This window comes from Akebia trifoliata, chromosome 7 (genome assembly GCF_017979445.1).
Source record: "Akebia trifoliata isolate Shusen 1 chromosome 7, ASM1797944v1, whole genome shotgun sequence".
In the NCBI taxonomy this organism is placed as follows: Eukaryota; Viridiplantae; Streptophyta; class Magnoliopsida; order Ranunculales; family Lardizabalaceae; genus Akebia; species Akebia trifoliata.
In genome coordinates, this window is record NC_141381.1 from 29,568,084 (window position 1) to 29,590,379 (window position 22,296).

The 22,296-nt window shown below is 33.1% G+C and overlaps 1 protein-coding gene across 2 annotated transcripts; it reads right to left on the reverse strand.

The window, feature by feature from the left end:
* Window positions 1-4,186: 4,186 nt before the first annotated feature.
* Window positions 4,187-13,830, reverse strand: LOC147398882 (uncharacterized). Of its 2 annotated transcripts, XM_086448217.1 has the most exons (20): window positions 13,731-13,830; window positions 13,453-13,605; window positions 12,306-12,343; window positions 12,161-12,183; window positions 11,833-11,939; window positions 11,689-11,740; window positions 11,513-11,597; window positions 9,338-9,428; window positions 8,865-8,903; window positions 8,650-8,717; window positions 8,455-8,517; window positions 7,879-7,934; window positions 7,706-7,779; window positions 7,501-7,593; window positions 7,317-7,418; window positions 7,064-7,144; window positions 6,858-6,949; window positions 6,738-6,753; window positions 5,029-5,139; window positions 4,187-4,940 (listed from the first exon to the last, which is right to left on the reverse strand). In XM_086448217.1, exons 2-20 carry the CDS (start codon window positions 13,576-13,578, stop codon window positions 4,839-4,841), a joined length of 1,419 nt encoding a protein of 472 aa, XP_086304343.1. In that variant the 5' UTR covers window positions 13,579-13,605; window positions 13,731-13,830; the 3' UTR covers window positions 4,187-4,838. The 2 variants fall into 2 exon arrangements, with proteins under 2 accessions (XP_086304343.1, XP_086304342.1); XM_086448216.1 differs by having other exon boundaries at window positions 13,453-13,791.
* Window positions 13,831-22,296: the final 8,466 nt, after the last annotated feature.

The following is a 22,296-nucleotide window of genomic DNA, read 5'->3' on the forward strand; positions in this document are numbered from 1 at the left end:
ATTTTGTTTCTTTGTGGTACATCGACTTTGGCTATTTAAGAGACCAACAAGAAGAAAAAGAAGAAAAAGAAGAATGGGTGGTTTCAAGTGTAACAATGTTGTTTTGTTTGTAGCAATTTTGGCATTGTTGTGGTGTCCATCAGTTTTAAGCAAAACACATGTATTTGTGAACAACTTCTTATCAAACCACACATTGTTGTACCTCCACTGCAAATCAAAGGATGATGATCTGGGCCCACAAATAGTTAAACCCAATCAGTATTTCACTTGGAGATTTGGTACTCCCTGGTTTTATTCTACTCTGTTTTGGTGCTCCATGGAATGGGTGAACGATCAGGGCACTTGGATAAGAGGAAGTTTCGATATATACAAAGAACAAAGGGATTCACACAGATGTAATATCGATTGCGTTTGGTCTGCTCAACAGGATGGCGTCTATTTTTATCCCTCTGATGGGGGAGGAGCTGAATTAATGTATACATGGCCAAAGTGACAGACTTCCAGATATCATAAAATCCATCAAATAAAGGAATTATTTTTAGATTTCTCATCTTGATGTCCATATGTAATAAAAATCCATTAAATCAAAGGGATTGTTCTAGACTTCCATCCGTAAGTGTTTTGTTTTGCATTTTTTTTTTTCTTTTTTAAATTTAATTAATTTATTTTTTTTTGTGAAAGAATAATATATAGATATATTCTAAGGATTCCAAGTAACCCTAGAAAAATTATATTGAGCACTTTTATAATCAAACAATGTTTGAGGTTATTACTAATTAAAATGGTCCTTTTAACATTTTTATGATTAATCGTAGAACGTGATAACATTTTTATCCTTTACCCCTAACAATTTGTTTTTTTTTTTTTTTTTTATCCAACCCACACAGCCCATTGCCACCAAGGGCAAGCCCCTACTAGTGTCTTACCATCTCACCACACCCCTGGTGGGTTACTCCTCACAATTTTATTTTCTTTAACATTCAAATCTCAAGAACTAAATAAGATTTTTAGAGAGGTTGAAGATAATGGGCAAGGAAGGATTTACTGTGGAGGCAACAATGGCACTTATTCTCCCCTACAAACATTTTAAAAAATTAATTATAAATATTTTATATGACATTGTAATTAATAACAGCCGTTAAAAAAAAAAAAAACACAATCCACTGCTATTGCCCCCACAAGAATTTTTAAAGTTCATAAGGGTCTTAATTGCCCATATGTAACTAGACAAAATCTTGGCTCCACCCATGTTGATGGCTTTTGGCATGAAACCTTAAAAAACATTAGTTATGTATTCCACAAATTTTCTCATTTTTTTAACGAAAGTTTCAGGAATTTATGTGATTAACCAAATTGAAGACCTACCAAATAATTATCGAATCCAAACTTTGCTACTAAATTGTAACACCATGATTTTTATTGGATTATGATCCAAAGAAGAATAAATAAGAGTATATACCATATTTATTTTGGAACTGCCACCGGTTGGAGATGCTCTAAGTCATCAAAACACAAAATCACCTATAATATTCATTGAGTTGATGAGAAATCCGACCGAGTTATTTGTTCATACATAATAATTTTGTAGAATAAAAGATAAATAATTAAAATTAATTTTAAATATTTATAAATTTAATATGTTATTTTTTAACTCATCCAAGTCGACCCACAAGTATTAGACATCAAGTTTTGAGTTTTAAAAATGGTTTGGATACATAAGATGCTAAAAGGCCTATGAACTATGAAGAATTGAATTAAAATGACTATCCGAGATAGGGATGTTAATGGGCTGGGTCAGTTTGGGTTTGGGATGTATCATAAAAGGTCCGACACTAATTGGGCCTAAAAATACTAGCCCAATGCCAATCCATCAAATGGTCGGGCTGGGCCGGTTAAAAAATACCTACTCGTTTCTTGATAATTTAATTTCAAGTAATATTGTTTCTAAAAAAGAGACCTTCGTGACTTGAGCTACAATTTCAAGATTTCTATTTTGTTTTGTTATAAAAGCCCAATCGTTGAAACTTGAACCCCAAGAATCCATTCATTCATTCATTCTCTCCGTCAATTTTATTTTCTTTGTTTGATAGATTTGTTCTACCATACCAATCCAAAAAAAAAAAATGGTTCTCAACCATGATCAAGAAGATTCATCTCTACAACATCACAGTTTCCATTCCCAAAAGGCCGACCTTCACATGGGATTAGGTTTTCTGGGAGTTGAAATTGTTATGTAGTTGAGGTGCCAAAATCAAAAATGATCGGTGAGGTTTAACTATACCCTCTTTGTCATCCTTCATCATGCACGTTTTGATGATCATGTTTCTTTAGTACTAGTGGATGTTCTTTCCATATCTAAAAAACTAGAACCTCTTTGTCATCGAAGCTCTATATGAAACTTCAAATGAATCTAGTACTCTTTTTTTATTATGATCTTTAGTTATGTATTGCAATTGTGCATTGAAATTTGAACCGTCAAGAGGTTTTTTTTTTTTTTTTTTTTTCACAAAGTTTATGGTCATTGTAAAAGTAATTCAGATCACGAGGAGGATTGCAGATTTTTTTTTTTTTTTTTTTTCAGGTACCCTCATCTTCAACCTCGAGATTCTCTTTTTCAATACTGAAACCTAAAATTAAAATAGAATTGGGAAAGTTGATAATAGTAAATTCTTCGCTAGAGAAATAATGGTTGGTTTTTTTTTTTTTTTTTTTTAATACAAGCGGTTGAAGATGTGTGGGAATGGGTTAGAAAATTTATCCTATTAAATCATTTTTAATAATTTTTGAAAAATTATTATCTTCTAAGTAATAAATAAATAACGAAAGTAATGTTATTTTAATAATTTTCTTTCAAATAATATAAAAATAATTCATCCTTCAATTTGATGATCAACCCATCAAGACGTGCATTAAAATTAGCTTTAAACCATACAAAACAAGACCCACCCTATTTTGTAAATAAATCATTGGATTTTTTTTAGCGTAATCTACCTAGGAAAATAAATTAACCGTAATTTAGAAATACTATACATATTTTTACCAATCTGATTAATTCAAAAAATTTAACAAATTTCAATCCCAATCAATTCAATTTAAAAAACATTGAATCTATGTTACCTAAATTATCATTTCCTCGGTTCAAATTTGGGTTCACGGTTAACCACTCTAGAACGGCCATGAACGTTACGGTCCAAAAAATAGCCTAGGCCATCAATTGGAAAATAAAGTTATCTACAACATTTAGTCTCCTCGTCAAACCAACCTAGTCTGCTTAAAATGCATCAAATTGGCTGAGAAACTCCACTGATTTATGTGGTTATACATAGTATTTTTTGTAGAACAAATATTTAATGTTTTTACTTCTATTAACAATTAGACAAACACCTTACTTACTAACTTAACAGAGAGAAGTTGACGGGAAAGACGTCGAATTAATTCTGTTGTTTAATCGATGAGTTAAGAAGAATGAGGGGTGAAATTGTCATTTCATCCCCAGACGATTTTCGACGTTGGCATCTCATAGTGGCTCATTGTTTAATCGATAAGTTATGAAGAATGAGGGATAAAATCATCATTTCATCCCCACATGTTTTTCAGGGTTGACTACTCAATGGCTATCGTACTAAAACAACCCCAACAAGACTTCTTAAAAACACAGTTTTGAACTTCCCGCAAAAGTTAGTGTTGCAGAATCCATTACAAACAAACATGCTTCTCCGGCTTTTTCGACTCAAAATAAAAAATAAAAACCATTGAAAAAAACCATAACAAACATGCCCTTAGTAAGGCTAGTCGGCCTCTAATAACTTATGAGAAACCATTGCTCTCTCTACAAACATGCACCATTGGTATACATATATGTAATGTTAGATTTGGGGTGGTGTACCAATAAATGAATGCTTTGTTTTGGAATGAAATACAATTTCAATGGTTTCTCATTGTCATAGTAGTGTTTGACTGCTTCTAGCTTTCAAAGGCGCTTTTGATCAAAGATTTATATTAATTGCCTATCGGTGATTTTTATAATTTTATGTTCCCTAATCTTTCCACTCATCAATCTCAATCTGTGTCATTTGATCAATGCATTATACCTAGTATGGAAATAATCTTCCAAATAACACTAGTATAATCATAATTGTGAGCTCATAACAGTAGATCTAAATTCCCACGAAATATGCGATGAAAGACACCAAGAAAATAAAAGATTTATGTTGTTCTGATAAGCCACGATACACAGGTGAGAAATGAAAGTTTCACTTCCTCTTCAAAATGATTACAAACCCTAACTTAAATAACTGCAAGTTTCCCAATCCAAAACCAACTGTCCCCTAAAACCCAAGATACTATTTTCCCTTAACATCCCTACTAGAGGTATTCAATGAACCAACCTTAAGTCAAAATATATAATCCAATACACCTAACTCAAAACTAACAAATCAAATCTAATTACTTGTTAACTTGAAAAAAAAAAAATCACATAATTGATTGGATGGTAATTATCATCAATCACACTCACCAAGCTTATCCCTTTTAAGTAACCAATTTTTTGAAAATTTAAACTTCACAAGCTTGATAATACACAATTTGCTGCCTCTGAAAATGATTTTGCCCTCTACAATTTGACTTGAAAGAGGATCTAATTGACTATACATGTATTACAAGACCTGGGACCATAGAGTAATTCCTATATGATCTATAAAAGACTTTCGATTTGATTGAAAGTCAGGCAAAACTAATGCTTCTCCTAAGCTTAAATGTTGGGCATCACAGGAGTGTATAACTCCAAATAATAGAATTACAGAAACTGAAAAATCGAGGCAAGGCATACAATGTTTACTTCACCTTCTACGTTTCTTCTTCTCAGGTGTTGCGTGAACTTGTGCTTTGATTCCATATGTTTTTAGCTGAAAATTCTCAAAAGCCTCAGAAATTGCTTCCACCTGTAACGAGGAATATGCAAATAAAATTCATAATTGAGACAAGAATGAATGTAAAACATGATTAATCCCTCACTGTTATTTCACGCACCAATTCCGGCTTTTTAGAGTACACCCTCACTATCATATCTTGATAAGATGCTGGAAGTAAGTGACTGATGCGATTCTCTGATATGGGGAATTTCTCCTTGCTCTCATAATCCTGATAAAATCCAAGCAGTTAAAAACTAACCCTTGCAAGGATAAGTTGACAGGTAAGATAAAATACCATTTTATGATTCAATCAACCAAGGAAAAGAAAATTCTAATCGTTTTCCTCCCGTGAAGTTACCAAAACTTGTATTACCAAATGGGGGATCCATAGAATTCAGAGAACTTGATAACGGGAACGTACCCAAACTGTTTCTTTAATTCACCTCAATGTATATTTCGCAATCATATGCAACTTTCAAGAGAAATAGGTAACAAAGTGAGAAATCAAATGTGAATGTCTATAATTCCAATGGAAGGAAATTGTGTAGTACAAATGCCAGCAAGTCGTTCATGATCGGGGTTTCAAACACTTTATACTTTGAGAGTTTCCCCTAGGATAAGCTTGCCTAGTCAGGTGTCTTCAATGCTTAATATGTTAGCCAGCATCTAGGCAAATTTGGTCAATTGCAGAATATGAAAGCCACCACAACATAAATTTAAAAATAAGAAGAAAAAGATCCATTCCGTGTACCACTTCATAACAAGCCTTCATAGTTTGAGAGGTAACAACATCAAAATTTGATTTTTCTTCTTCCATTATTTTCTTTTATGGGCAAACTAGACTTGAACCCACGGCCTTCAAGTTGCTTTGCAATGTATCAAACCAACTGAGTTATATGGTTCCAAGCCCTCTTCCATCAAATTTTTGTTTATTCCTCTGTCTATTTTCCTCTCTATGTTGAACCTACTTCACTTCTAGTTTTAGAGTGGTATTATGCTTTTTTTAGTCAGAGTGTTTGTTACACTTCAAGTGCTGTTTTTGTTTGGGGGTTTAGAACTTAAAAAATTTATTGATGCAGAGCATCTCCACGTTGAGCGGGGGTGGCCCAACAGTGGAAACCTGTGATGAGGTGGGGCCCATGAGGTGGGGGCTTGTGATGGGAGTGGCCAACTAGATGGAACCCACTAGGGGGAGGGCTTGACTGGGTTCTCTGGGCTATGAAGAATAAATCTCACGTTCATCAATCATAGCTTTTGTGGAGTATGGGTTAATGTTCTGCATCAATTGGTATCAAAGCTGGTCTTGTGTTCAAGTCTCCTCATATTGCGGGGATGATACAGGGCCATCTCCATGCTGAGTAGGGTAACCCACAAGATGAGGCCTATTGGTGGGACCCACCAAGGGGGAGGACAAGACCAAGTACTCAGGGTCATGATATAAACGAATTAATCTCATGTTCCTAATTCATCGCAGCTTTTTTGGAGTATTGATTAAGTCTTGCATTAGTTAGGACTATGTAACTATCGACAAGATACAATTTTAATCATAATTTGATTTTTGATGAGTTTGGGATTTGGACATCAAACCCTGGATATTGAAATTGTGAATCATAATTTATTTATTTTTGAGATGTTTCTCTTTTATTGGAAGTTTTGCTATTTTTTTATTTGTATATTTAGTTATTTATTTATATAAAAATGCATGCTCGGGGCTTATGCCGCAAACCTTTGTCCTTTAAAAGAATTTATCAGACAATAAATATTAAGCATAAACCAAAAAAAAAAAAAATTCAAAAGGCTTAGAGCAAAAAAGCGAATTTTTCATACCTTGAAAAAATTGATGCTGGAGGAGAAAAAGCATGCATTAAAAAGAGGAAACAGTTAATACCTAAAATGAAAGGTTTAAAGTATTTAAACATCAGGAGAAAGAATGGTTGACTTAAGTACCTCTCAAGAGGGTTACACCTTCCACGAGTCAAATCAATCTTGACATTAGAAACAGCAACATCTTCTTCCTTAAGTAGGACTCCACCAGTTTTCTACAGGAACAAATCAATTTTCTTATTAGTGAAACTAATCAACCAAAATAAGATTCCAAGTTGACAACAAGTTTGAGAAAAGAACCAAAAAAAAAAAACAATTCGCATATGGACCTGGGAACAAACAATATCTTGTGAAGTGACGTGTTTGAAGTGCTCTAGTTTATCCTTCGGAACAGCATACTCGTTACAGAACTGCCACAAAGAACACATTAAATACATTTTTCCCCAGAAAAAAACATCAACATGCATACTCCCTATGTTCTAAGATCACTGGAATTGATCATATATAGTACAGAACCATCCCCCTCTCCTGAACAGATATTAACAGAAGAGCAATAGCAATGAGTAAGAAAACTTCAAAAACCTGGTACAAGTCCCTTCTGCGAACACGTTGGATCAAATCCCTGGCTTTCCTCAGCTTTTGATCTGAAGATATTTCAATAGTTTTCACAATCGTGTCGTCTAACTGCAATCCCCAGAAAAATCAAATCAAATATTTATGGACTGAGTAAAGCTATGGGAACAATCTGTTATACGGTTCTCAGAACCTTCCAATATTCAGCAGGATCATTGACGCAGGAAGAAATGTGTAGAGAACCATTTGCTTCTAGCAGTGCATCTACAACCATGAGTTCTATTGCCTGAGAAAGAAAAAGATTGTAGTTGGCTGGAATATATATCTACATAAACTGAACAACAAAAGTGGAAAAGGTCATTCTTATAGGTTTTATGTCAACTTGTAAATCTCGGTACCTTTACTTTTGCATGGGTGTAAACTGTTCGATGCAGATCAGCACGAGAGGCAAATAACTTGTGAACTGTAAGATCTGGTCAAAGTATTTAAATTTAAACATAAGCAAAAGAAAAGTATTAAAAGTTTGAAACTTGCATAACTGTCATACTTAAGTTCTTGATAAAATACTAACAATCCTTGGCAAGGTAGCATATTTCATCATCGATAACCCGCATGGTATCCATTAACCTGCCAGTGATAAAGAAAACACGATGCTAGCAAAAGCGCTTCAGGTGAAATTATTTATAATATAATAACATTCAGAAAAAAAAACTCCTGGGCAGGTGTAACTCGACACACATAAACATTTAAATGCAAGGTCTTCTCAAGATGAAAAGCACATTTCGGGGGTTCAGAAGGAAATTAAAAAATTATTCGTGGTACCATGACCACCATATTTTTCTTTCAGTGCGAAGCAGTTTGATCAGATGTTTGTGGTTTCAGGGTTCATCTGAGTCTGGATCACAAGCTTTAAAATGTTAATCCAGATGTTCAGAAGCTTTTAAGTTTTGACTATATTAGAATAAATTATAATTCAATTAAAAGACAAATTTTGCGTTTCTTACCTATTTTAGAATAAAATCTAAATACGACCATCAAGTACTCGACCAACTTTTCAGTCAACTTGGATTACATCCCTTAGGTTTCTAAGAACTTAAACATTATTCTTACAAACATGAATAAGTTATCTAAAATTTTCAACACTTACCTCTGAAACTGGAAATTGCAGCCTATATGACAAGCTCGGCAATCACGGACAATATAATCAAACCTACAATTTAAATATTTCCATTACTGTCTTGCTTCAAAATAAAAAAAAACATAAGCGTGTGAATGAAAATCTAAATAAATAAAGGAATGTAATAATACTATAAACAAATCCAGTTAATAAAAGTTGACTTACTTGTCAACATCTATTCCATTTCGACCATTTGCAACAATATCATATAAGAAATGCTTCTCTTTTGAGCTCTACAATCCAATCAATTTACAATAAAAGGCTTATGAAGAGAAGGGTGGAACAGAATTTAAAGTACCACCAAAATGATATTGAAAAAGGTGGGGTGACATACAAAGCGAATTATGTCAACAAAAACATCGAGTATCAAGATGACTTACTTTTGGCAATGCTATATCAGAGCTAGCAAGTATCATTTCCTGTCAAAGGAGCAGAAATGTATATCATCAAAACCAAAACAAAAACATATGTGTGGTTCATTGTGTCTTATAACATCAACAGAAGGTATGTTATAGTTTTTTTTTTTTTTTTCTTATAGTAAAGGAAATTCCTCTAAGCATATATTTATAGAAAAGATGGCCAGATAAATAAGGAAACTACCCTCAAGAAATGCTCATGGATGCATGCATAATATAATCTCATCTTTGTGCATGGTGTACAAATACATGAATTTGTGGATTTCCAAGAAGTCAAAAAAAAAAAATACTAGAAAAAAGTAATTTGTTGAAGCCCAAATATTACAGATCATACATAGAAACGAAAAAGAGAATCTAGTTGCTAGAGAAAACTATCAGGCGTGGTCCTATCGAAAGATGTGGTGGAAACATATGAGAATTTAATAACATCGGCTAACCTTCACTTTTTTAAGCATGTCAGGATCAATTTCAATACTATGCTCATCAACAATGTAGTCCACCATCTTCACTGACATTTGCTCGTGAGACCTGGGAAAGATTCAGTAAGTAGAGAAAATGACTGGAAGATGGATAAATATCTTATCCTGTTAAGTCATTGAATAAGCTAAACAGCAAAATAATGCTATGTTTCATAATGTGCTGTGCTGTTGCAACAAAAAGGCTGTTGTCATCTTTATTAAGCACATAAAATATAAGGAGATCAAAACAGAGACATGATATAATTAGGACTGATTTATAAATGCATGTGCCATCATATGCTAGAAGAATGTAACCTTACAACTTCCGAATCACACATGAAAAACAATATTATACCAATCATGCATGCTGCCAAATATCCTAGAAGCATTTAAGGAGTCAAATAGCTTAAGTTGTAAAGTCTACGAGTATTGATAATTGATACCAAGACCTTGGTTCAAACTCCTTCACAAACTAACTACTAATCACTAGTTTACTTGCCTATAAATATGCATAGCAAGTGCAGTCCGATATGTAGATGTGTCAAGGAATGATTTTCTGTGATAATGTCTACCATGGAAATCATTCTCACAACAAATAAAAAAATAAAAAATTAGCTCATTAAGACATTTCTAGCCTTCTTCAAAAGATGATTGCAAATTGAAAAATTCCGAACCGTCCATTTTAATTAAAGTGCGTCATGCAATATTAAATACCATGAAATTAAATTATGACCCACTACAATGGGAAGGATAGAGGGATCCCTGAGGGAAATGTATTGGCTCAACATAGCCATTTTCTATGATCTTCTTCATGGAATATAAATAGAATATTCGATCCAGATGAATCGAAATTTTGAGAAACATCACTAGCCTAAACAATTCATTTAAGTGCAGCTTATGGCTTCAATTCAGGGCTCCACCATTTCTGACAATATTTTCAGTTCCTCACTGAAGAAGGAAGCATTCAAAACCTCACTGGTTACTGAAAAAACATAAAAATGGGGGCAACATATTTATCAAGATATTAATAATGCCAGATGACTATATGTTTCTGCCATTTGTAATCTGTAAAAAACGAATTTAAAGCAACCTAGAAACTGTCATGGAAGCCATGTCAGCAGATTCAAATCTGTCACAAAGTAATCGGCCAATTTGAAAGGTACATCATCATATCATAGATGATTATAGGGGCCTTATATTTCAAATAATGGATAGAGCAATTTCAACTTATGACTCAGACACAAATATTTTGAAGAAATTGTATCCAGGACTTTGGACATTACAATTACAGTAGTCACAAAAACCAACCAATCCCTAGACCATTTGGAAATTTCAGTATGCTTTCTATTTTGCAAATGCAACCTACAAATAAGGCCTCTATGTTTCTCCCTACTTGAAACCATGAATTTCCTGAAAAGAACCAGAATATTGCAATTAAAAAAATTCTTCTTTATATTTATTTGTTGGCATGAATTTTACTCCCATTCTATATCATTTCTACTCTAACATGAAGCCAGAGAAAGTCAGGATGAGAGATAGGGGCCAATGGAAGTAGTTGAGACTATCTCACTGACAAGGCCAAACACTGTGTATGCCGTGAGCATGGTTCATGTTTGCATGAAGAAAAAATGGAAATCACACTGATGCCACATGGCTGATCCTGAGATACATGAAGGGCTCAATCAAACTTGGGAAGAAATGATTCGGAGTTCAGAATCAACGAATTTTCTCTTAGAAAGACGATCAACGGTTGCATTGTGGATAATACTAAACATATTACGGGAGGAAACATTTGCACTGGATTAATCATCCTTCCAAGGCCTCAGGAATACATCATGAGAACTCATATAAAATAGGGTGAAGCTACTGAGATATTATTGAAACCTAAATTCCTCTAGCCACAGATCATTAGTAGCTGTACTCAACAATCTAATATCCAATATAATGACACCAATGTTTCTGTGACATTTTTACCATAATAAATTAATTCAATGATTTGGCTATAGGAAACAATAGAGATGCAACAAAATAAATAAGTATTTGCAGAAATCAACTCACGAACTTCTATCCTTTCAGTGTTTATCCATTGATAATCATATTCTGTACAAAATTCGATTAAAGTACAACAAATTTAACAGGAGGTAAAGATCACACCATTGGGATCCATTAAGAACCCGAGGAAGGAACTCGCGCTCAAACAGGTGGCTGAAAGGACCGTGGCCTATGTCATGCAGTAGTCCTACATATTGAATCATCAAGAGAAAAACATAAGAAGTCAGGTCACTCAAAACAAATCGTTCAATGGAAAATTCAGTAAGTTAGTTAGTTACCTGCAAGCTTCACTGTCTGTATATCAAAACGATCAATATCAAGCTCTAAGCCCTACGGTAATGACATATGTATCAACAGAATATTCTCAAGAACTTCTAGGTTCTATAATCATAATGAGAAAACAATTTTAAAAAGTTCCATACTTGGTAAGTTTGAAGTTTCTGAACAGCTTCACCAGCAAGCCAATACACTCCTAATGAATGTTCAAACCGAGTATGAACAGCCCCGGGGTATACCATGTGTCCTAGACCTAAAAGATTTGTAAACCTTCAACTAAGAAACATTTATCAAATCATTTCGTCGGTGAACATGACTTCCCATGCCGATGTGTCATATGATTTCTTTTTAAGAAAATTTGAATAGATTTAATACAAAGCACATATCACAAAAAATAAGAAACACTAGAACTCAAGCAAACTAATTGTAAGACAAGAGTCCTAATGATGAATCACAAGAGAGGTAGACACTCACCAAGTTGCTTTAGATCACGAAGCCTACAATTTGGAATAAAATAACATCAACAGTCCATTATGATTACAAAAGCTGAAAATATGAGGATAATAAAGAAATGGTTAAAAAACAGAACTTGAGAAAAGAAGCATTAAATAAGACTTGCCTCTGAAACTGTTCAGTGTCTATAAACTTCAAAAAGATCTGTACCCAATGACAAAAGAGTAAACATACTTAGTTTTGCAACTATCTCACCAACACACACAAAATCACTCATCAAAATTTTTATGTTTGTGCCTTGTATTTTGTTGGTGGTGTCAAATGTTCAGAAAGGACCGTACACCAAGAGTGATTCCATGGCTCCAACTCATAACTTTATCTTTAATTCATAACTTTTTCCTTAGAAGCAATTTCTTATTTTGTCTGGACTATAAATTCATAGCCAACTTGTTTAAAGGTTTCTATGTGGGAGAATTTCAGTTTTACTATGAGAAGGTTAGATTGAGATATTGTAACCCTAGTTCGCACAGAGACAGTGAAAGAATCTCATCATTGCACGTGGAGGTAGGCAATCTTGCCAAACCACATAAATTCTGTAGTTTTCTCTCTTTATTTTTTATTGGCATTTTTCTGATTGTTATCGTTGTTTCTTGTGCCTAATTCCTTCTACAAAATTCCTAAATCTCTGTAATGCTCCAATCGACATGAAACATCAAGATCATATACAATGGATCTAGATATCTCTTCAATCAAAGGAATACAGTAGCCACTCATAATATGATTAGACATTTTTACAAACTTTCAAAAAGAAGACAAGCACATACAGTTCCTTGGATAATTTTTTCTTTAAAAAATGACAAAGAAAATCCTGAAAATTCAAAGTTGCAACCTACTCCCCAAAAATGTGTTTATAACTAGATCTGAGATCCAAAAAAAATTTAACTCCTCTTTTTCTTCTTGTGAACTCTACTAAATTTCAAATTTAAACTAAAACCTGATCTTACAAACGATCTGTTTAAACTACTTTAACTGAAGATTTTCATCATACGCAAACTATTCCAATTTATTGAAGAATCCTCTCACTCGGTTACTGCTATCCATTTTATTGAAAACTCTCTCAAATTAAGCATCATTATCCGTTTCAAATAGAATTCAAAGAAACTTAAACTCAATCAGAAACACTTATTAAATCTTCAAATCCACCGCAAATTCATTAAGATGGACAAAGAACAACATAAACTCAAAATCAACCAAAATTAAACGAAAAAACTCCTGAAACAAAGTCGAATTAAATCGATGAAGCTCACTCATACCGGATCAAGGTAGATGTTTCCATGGACATTATCATGAACATGCTTTGTGAATAATCTCCGATCTCGCGAGGCTGTGGATTTGATATTATGAGAGAGACGGAGTTCTTCGCTGTTACAAGCTCCCATACTTCTTCACTCTGCTTTCTACAGAACCTGAGAGAGAGACAGAGAGTTGAAGTTCGAAAACTCGAAAACCTAAAATGACAGACAACGTTTGCGTATTTGGGGGATTTAGAGAAGATGGAGACTGGAGAGAGAGAGTGCGTTTTAGGCGTTACCGCAAAATGGGAGATTGAGGGACATGTGAAGGCTCTAAAACATCAAAAAAAATGCGGAATGAAGTGAGTATGAAGTGATGCCGCCAAAAAGCGGGAATTATTTATTTTGTTATATTTTAGAGGCATGGGATGAAAAAACGGGCACTTGTCTAATTGTCCAAGATTTTGCCATGTGGCACACCATCTGCCATTTAGTTAAGAAGTTGGACCCTACTCTGCACAACAGCACCATTGCCTTATGCCACATGGCATATATTCTTTGGAAAATGCTGAAATGAGAATAAGTAATTACTGCGATTCTCACAAATCTGACGTGATGTGCATATAATCATAAATATATTTTATCGCGATACGAGTAAAAATCATCTACGATTATCTATACATGTTGACGTCAGAATTGTGAGAATCACAGTAAATACTGTGTCACCCCAGCACGACTTGTGCTGTATGGAAAATTTTAATAACTGTGACAAGGGAATAAAAATATATGAGATGTAAAGAAACTTTTTCAACAAGTCCTACTTCAAAAATTTAAAAATAAATAATTTGCAATTCGACATAGGGACTGTTTTGTGTAATTATGAGGTGAAAGAGTCCAAATGAACAAAAACTCATAGGGTGCTTAAATATGTATCCATTCTTAAAAGTGAGCAAATATCGATTCATCGGTATTTTAGATGATTAACAAACTAGGATTGAGCCAAAAAGACAAATATGTTTTATGTTGGTTCATGGTTACTTTCTCTCTCATTAATAGATCAGGGCATTTTCAAAGTCGATTTTTTTTTGTAGTAGATGAAAAAAGCAAGATGATATGTTTATTTTCATAACAACATACACGTGTTGCTCACAATCATCAGTTCTAAAGGTCAATCTTATTCTTGGCTTCTATTAATCCAATGCACGCTAGTTGTATCTTAAATAGGGCAGTCCTTGACACCTAATATAATAATAAGGAGCACAACCACGTAACGAATAATTCAAGCCTTTTTTAATTGATAAATTAATTAATTAAGATATTTAAGATGGGGTTAGCTACCACGTGGTACTAAAATAATAATAATGAGCCCAATCACGTAACAGATAATTCAAGTGGGAAATATATATATATATATATATATTCTTATTGATAAACTGGGGCTAAAGGGACCCCACCTTCAAAACACTACTAACGAGTGTAGGTACAGATTAAGTCTTCCTCAACAATTGTCAAAAGTTCTTGAGGAACATTACATATATTTTCAATAACGAAAAAATCATCTGAATAAATACCCAATTTCGTTAAATAATCCGCTGCTCGATTTGTTTCTCTCTACAAAAATTCAAATGAACAACTCACAAAATTTTGGCTCTGTTCTGTAATTTCAAGCAACATTTCCTCATATTTCCATGATGAAACGATTTCATTCTTTATGCATTTAAGAGAGTATAACGAATCAGAGGAAATCAGAATACGATCCAATCCCCTCGCTCTTGCATATCTCATAGCTTTTAATATTGCTTGCAACTCAATTTGGATAATGTCATCTACAGAAATATTGCTCTAGCCTACAAAAAGTAATGTACCATCACTATTTCTGCCAATAAACCCCAAACCCGAGCCTTGCATTAATCGAACTCCATCAGTATTAATTTTCACCACGTCCTCTTCTGGTTTTGACCAAGAAATGAGCTTTAAATCTGAATTAACAATGGAGTAGCAGCAGCTCCAATTGTTTAAAATCTGCCCATATACATGATTAAATCTTTCCTCAATTGATAAGCCATCAAATCGGTTTTGTGTCACCTCTCCAACCTATTTCAAAACAACTTCCTTTGGGGAATTAATTTCTACAAAAACTCTCTGATTTCTTTCCTTCCAACAATAGTAAACCACTACATAAAAAGAAGCATAAAGCAATTGCTTTATCTATTTACATTGAAATCGCACACTCTTAATCACTTGAATTTCCGCCTCTATTGAGTCCACTCCTACTCGCAAAATTCCAAACTTCTTTAAACATTGAATCCAGATCCATCTAGTATATGGACATCGAAAGAACAAATGGTCATTTGTCTCTTGATGGCTATAACAGAAAGAGCATCGAAACACCCATTTGAATCCCCTCTTATTTAGATTTTCCACTGTAAAAAGCCTCTTTTGAACTGCTAACCACGCAATAAAAGAAAATCTTGGAATACAATTACTCCAAATAATTTTCTTCCAACCCATTGACTCTTGCCTTTCACATAGCGCCTCATGAGCCGATTTAGACGAAAATTGGCCATTTGATGTAAGTTTTCAAATTACTCTATCTCTCATCAGTATCTTAGGGAAATATTCTTTTAAACAAATAAAAAGAAACCATTGTAATGTAGAAACCAGTTGTGATTCTCCTATCTTCAATCCTAAAGCTTATATCTGTTCTCAAAGTCCAACTCCATTTGTCCCTGGAACTGCATTCTAATGGTCTGTTTAGTTAAAAAAAATTGATAAAATAACAAATTTGTATTCCATTTAATTGTTTACATTTGTCTTTAGTTATTCTATTTATATTGCTTTTGCAAATCTCTAATCATTTTTTATGTTTTGTATTTATCATATTTAATGATTATAACAAGTCTTATCTTGAATATTTCATGTAAAATCTTTGATACATGATGGTCATATGTATGGTATTTAGATATAACGTTGTAATTGATCAGTTATCAATCAAATCAAATGCTGTTTGCATCATAATCAAGGTTCTCGTCTTGGACTCTAGGTTATAACATATATATACTTTTTGAGGATAATCCCAAGAATGTTAGGATTACGCCATTCCGACTTTAGGGTCATGAATATAGATTATATATATTTATTAAAAATAACTGTGTAACAAAACTTGAAATATATTGTTAGTATTACAAAATTATGTAGTAGTTAGAAACCTCAAATTATTAAAAACAAATTGTTGAAACATTTGTTTCTTTCTACAAATGATATTGATCAAGGATTATTTGTTAGGGTTGTGTACTAGTTGGTACTAGTTTGAACATATCAAAGTACGTAAGGATTCAATGAAGCTGTTATGTTAGTGCCTGGTGTTCAATTGGTCAATTGGTAAAAGGATCTATACATGGAGTGGAGTGGATGTAATGGGTCTAGCTCCACATTAAGCTCTTGCAAAAGGAAGGGGGTTTGGAGTCGATCCCCCATCTGAATTTTTTGGGTTAACTTTTTTCCAAAAGAATGATTTGATCTTTGTTTAAGCTAATTAATTATCCATAGATAAGTGGTATAATGATTTAAATGAGGATTATTTTCTTAAGAGACAATGAGACTGAGAAATTATAACCTTCGTTTTCACGAAAATAGTAAAAGGATCTCATCATGACTCTTGGAGGTAGGTGATTTTATACACAAAATTCATCGTGATTGGCAACTATAAACTCGAGACGCAAAATATAAGCCATCCAACTTGATAGAATGATTTACATCATTGCCCAACTAATTTTTTATCCATGGAGATTTCAAGACCAAGACCCACACAAATATTATATAAGGGAGAAAATTCCAATTGCTAAATAGGTAAAAAGTAGTAAACTCCGACCTTAAGAATATCATATGAAGATTGATACCATAAAAAGCAAGAAGGAAACTTGTTCCATCCAAGACTATAAATAAAAGAAATAAACTAGAGATAGATATAAATGAAGAGAGCTAACAAGATTTATAACTAGTTGTTTTTCCTTCTGATATCTATATCTTGTTTTCGACTTGGGCGTTGAAGTATTATTGATTTGTATTTTACCAAATTGAAAATTTAATCGACACAAATCTCAAGGTGTAAGAAAACAAAAAATCCCCCATCCTCCCAAAACCCCACCAATATGCTTACCTTGATATATCCTTGACCTAAGAGCAATTCTAACGCACTCGAATTTTGCATCCCTTCCCAACTACCATTTTGGAGAGCTAAAAGGCTCTGAAGAGACTCCAAAGCACTCTCCATCTAACTTTCTATTTTAAAATATTTTAGAAAGAATCTTTTTCGATGGGCAAAAGATCAAAGTGAGAGGGTGGCAAATGAAGATGACTATTACCCACAAGTGTAGGTTGGAAAGTCATTTTAGATAACACGACTATAGTGCATGTCTCTTGAATATCCAAAATGACTTTTTATAATGAAATGCCTAGTGATTATGAAAAATCCTATTGGAATTGCTATAACATGATATAATCCAAGTTGGATTTGTCTTAAGAATTTCAAAGTATAAGGTAAAAATTTTTTGGAATTGGATTGTTCCCTAACCCATTATTGTTATTATCTTATCTAATCAAGTAATTCTCTCCAAAGCTTTCATTTATTTTCTCGTCAACCATTTGTACATCTCATCCCTCCCCTTTGTCATCATTGTTGCTATCTTATCTCAAGTGATTCTCTCCATAGCTTAATTTCATTTATTCCCTCGTCAACCCTTGGTGCCTCTCATCCTTCACATCCTCGCCTTTGTATAAAGTTGAAAAGAGGCAACACATACACTCCGACCAATTAGTGGTCAAAAACTATACCACCCCATAATGCCCTTAACTTACTATTGAAGCAAAGCAAAAGGGGAAAAAATCTCTAATTTTCTCTCTCGTAGTCAAAAGATTCCACCCCATAATCCTTTACCTTACTTAGAGAAACACAAAACCAAACAAGATATTTCTCCCTTTTTCTCTCTCAGCAAAGACCACCCCATATTCCCTTATCTTGCTGGTGAAGCAAAACCAAAGGAGAAATCATTTTTTCTCCCTCCTATGTACTAAGTCCATCTCTTTTATACACATCTCTTTCTGAGAAAAGTTTCACCACATCTTTTTTTTTTCATTTATTTACTTATATTTTTTCTTACTTTTAATATATTTTGTATACTTTTTTAACTAGAAATTCGATTATGTAAAATTTGAATAATTAGACTAGATGTAACAATTAGGCATTTCGAAATGCGAAACCCTTTTCCTTACTAATATAGTAAGATTTTAAGTCTATGGGTCCTTTTACTCAATCCAACACCACAATCCTCTAAGTTTCATCCAAAAACTGATTCAAAAAACATCTTTTGAATTAGATCCAAGGTTTTGAAAAATGAACAATTACCGAACTTCCACATAACGCTCAAACTTAAAAATGAAATTCAATGATGAAAAATAACTTTTTTGAATTTTTTTTTCAAAATTCATAGAATTCCATCCTCTACAACCCTGAAGCGTCGGATCATGATTTTGGATGTCAAAAGGAGAGCCCGCAACGACCCTTAATAAGGGTGAAATCCTTACTTACTTAGTAATGCTAGAGGGACTCTTTCAAATTTTATTTTTTATTTTTTATTTTTTTCACCTTTTTTTCTTTTTTATTGGCTAAACAAGCAAGTGAATTTTATTAAAAGATCTAAAGATATCAAATTGTGACGTTGGTTAAAATCTGATTGTCCATTCAAAGCCCACTTTAATCGATTAAATACTAATCACTAACCAATTTTCATCTTTACTATTATAATGAGAGAAGGCAAAGTAGAAGTGGTTTGACATCAAAATTTGGATTCTAGAAATACCTCCAACTTAAAATTTAAACTTAATAAAACCAGGGTAAAAAATTGCATCCTCAAGTCCCTAAAATTAGTTGGCTAGTTTTTAAAATTACAAAAATATTCTTGTTATCATGCAATCATCAAAATCACCCTTTAATAATATTTTAAATAGCAAATAAGCCCTTTAGACACATGTGCATTTGCTCATATCACCTAGTATTAACATGATCAGAACAATTGGACATCTACATATTATTCTTTTTGTTCCTTGTTGAAATAGGAACTTATTATATTCTCTGGAATTATACAAATATGAATATTTATCTTTTCAATGAGAATTTGTACACAACATAGGATAAACATCTCTTTATTCTTTATATATGAATATTTAATATTTATAATTGAAGAAAGGGTTCCATCAAATCATAGTCATGATGGGGGTGATACAGGATCTACTGTGATTCTCACAATTCTGACGTGGACATGCATATATAACCGTTTGCTCATATCGTGAGGAAACACATCTATAGTTATATGCACATCCACGTCATAGTTGTGAGAATCACAGTAAATACTTTTGTCAGTTCAGCATTTTCCAATCATATACGGCGAAGTCGCATGTTTTCCCAATTCCTAACAAAAAGAATTACTTCTTTTAAGACTAATGATAAACTGACGCAATCGACTAACACAGTTGACATGCAATGTGCACAGAACCATAGAAGTTTCTATTTTTAGATTATCAAGTCAAGACTCAAGACAAGGAAAATAGTAGAAAAAAAAAAACAAGGTGTTAGTGTCTTAGAGACTTCTATTGTGCTAAAGTGCAAGATCGTGTATGAGAGATATTTCTCTTGGATTCATCACGATTTATTGAATGTTCTCATCAAGAATGGAAAGTACTACTTTGTGGTGAGATTTGTTTGTTGTTGAAGTTCAAAAAAGATAACTCTTGTATTTCTTCAATTTATTGTAATAACTCGAGCTTTGGACAAGTTCTTGAGAAGAAACCTTTGTACCATTATGTTTTGAAAAATGACGATTGTTCGAAGTTGTCTTGTTGTCTCTTTGAATTCTTTGTTTGATTATTTTGTGATTTAACATAGTAATTGCATTTTTCCCATTTGATTGATTTCTCTTTGCTACACGCATAGTTGAGAAAGTTCTCATCCTTCCCCAACATAAACTCATTTGAATTTTTTTGGATAAAAATTTAATTTTTTATGATGAGTTTAACAAGTTTTTTGCCAACCGAACATTGTCAACTGTTGACATGGTCTGATTTTCAATGAAATTACAACAATAATACATATTGTCGATAATAAGAAAGAGAGTGTTGAACGATCTGATAGATTCAAAGTTGAGAAAGAGAGAATAAAAGAGTTAAACACGAGAGAGAGAGAGAGAGAGAGAGATCGATCTTAAAAAATCCTAAATGAAAGAGCGTTAGAGAATGATAAGTCTACTCTGTGTCTCTGTGTCTGTCTCACTTTAAAAAGTCATAGCTTTAATGTTATTTTGTTATATTAAGTTGGGAGGCTATTTGGCACCACAACTTTTACTTATTATACTCCAATTTCTTAAATGATTTATCACACCATGATTAAACATTAAACCGCACCTTTCAAACATGAAAACAGCTTGGTCCAAGTTATTATTTGTACATAACAAAGTGTTGTAACACATTGAAACAACTTTAACAGTTGTTTCCAATTAGGATTGGGCCCGTATAGAATGCTAAATCCAACTAATAGAAATCTGAGAAATAAAGAGAGAGTTTCTATTGACACCCCAACTTTTACTTGATGGATGGATATACATAGAGATGCCTATCAATCATAGTTAGCCTATAAACCTTATTGCCTTCATTTCCCTTTGAACAAGGATGAAAATTAATAAGTAAAAGTTGGAGTGTCAGTGGTAACTATATGAATATAGAGATAAAATGCATGCTACAAAACTTTTTTCATTTAATCCATAATACACACCTTTTATCTCATTAATATTACCATAGAAAACATATGTTCTTAAGAAAAAAAATTGCACAAACCTTTTCCTCAAAGATCTCAAGGGATCTAGGATTGACCAATCACTTGGATCAGGGGCTGATTTACAATGGGGGCACTTGCCCCACAAGAAGTTTCAAAATCTATAGATTAATGAACTATTGCGACAGATAAAGAAATCCATCATTATTTCCCTCACAAAAAAACAAAAAAAATTCACTTTTAATTGTCCCCACAAAAATGTTGTTTCATTCTAAGTTGCCCCCCACACAAAAATTTCTACTCTCAATTACCCCCACATGGGCAAAATCTTGGTTCCGCCCCTACTAGATTATTAGGATCATCTGGTCTTTGTAGATGATGGAGAAGGGTGACTCAACCAAAGGAAGAAGAGGCCATAAAAACTTAAGAGTTGGGTTGAAATATTTGTTGAGGAGTCCTAAATTTTATAAGGTTTAAATTATTTGACTCACATTAAAAAGGAGATTTTAATTAATAAAATGTTTGTCTTTAATCTTTTAGAAATGGCTTTGTGCTATTATTTCTCTTATTCACTTTAGGTCCCACAACAACTGAGCTACGTGTTTCTTCCGTAAGCAGGAGAATGAAAGAATTAGACGTTGAAAAGGTTTTTATATTAAATTTATAAATATAATAATATAAGGTCGGTGCAATATAACCATATTGTCTCTAAATTAAATATTAGAGAAGTAGATAATTTATTTTATTTATTTTTAATTAGTTTCTTTTTATCTTCTTTGGTGGAGGGGTTGATCGAATGATACTTAGTGATCGCATATCATCTTGTAAAGATCACTCAATCACTTTAAAAAATCTCCCTTACCATTGGTTAGATCGCACACCCAAATAAAAAACGTTGCAGTGTTAGAAATACATACAAATAGTCTATTTTTTGTAGAAGTCCAAATCTTCTTCTTAAGATTTGTAGGAGAAATAGAATTATTGAAACAAGGTATATCTGATAAAAAAATAAAAAAAAGTAAATAGAGTAAAATGGTTATTAT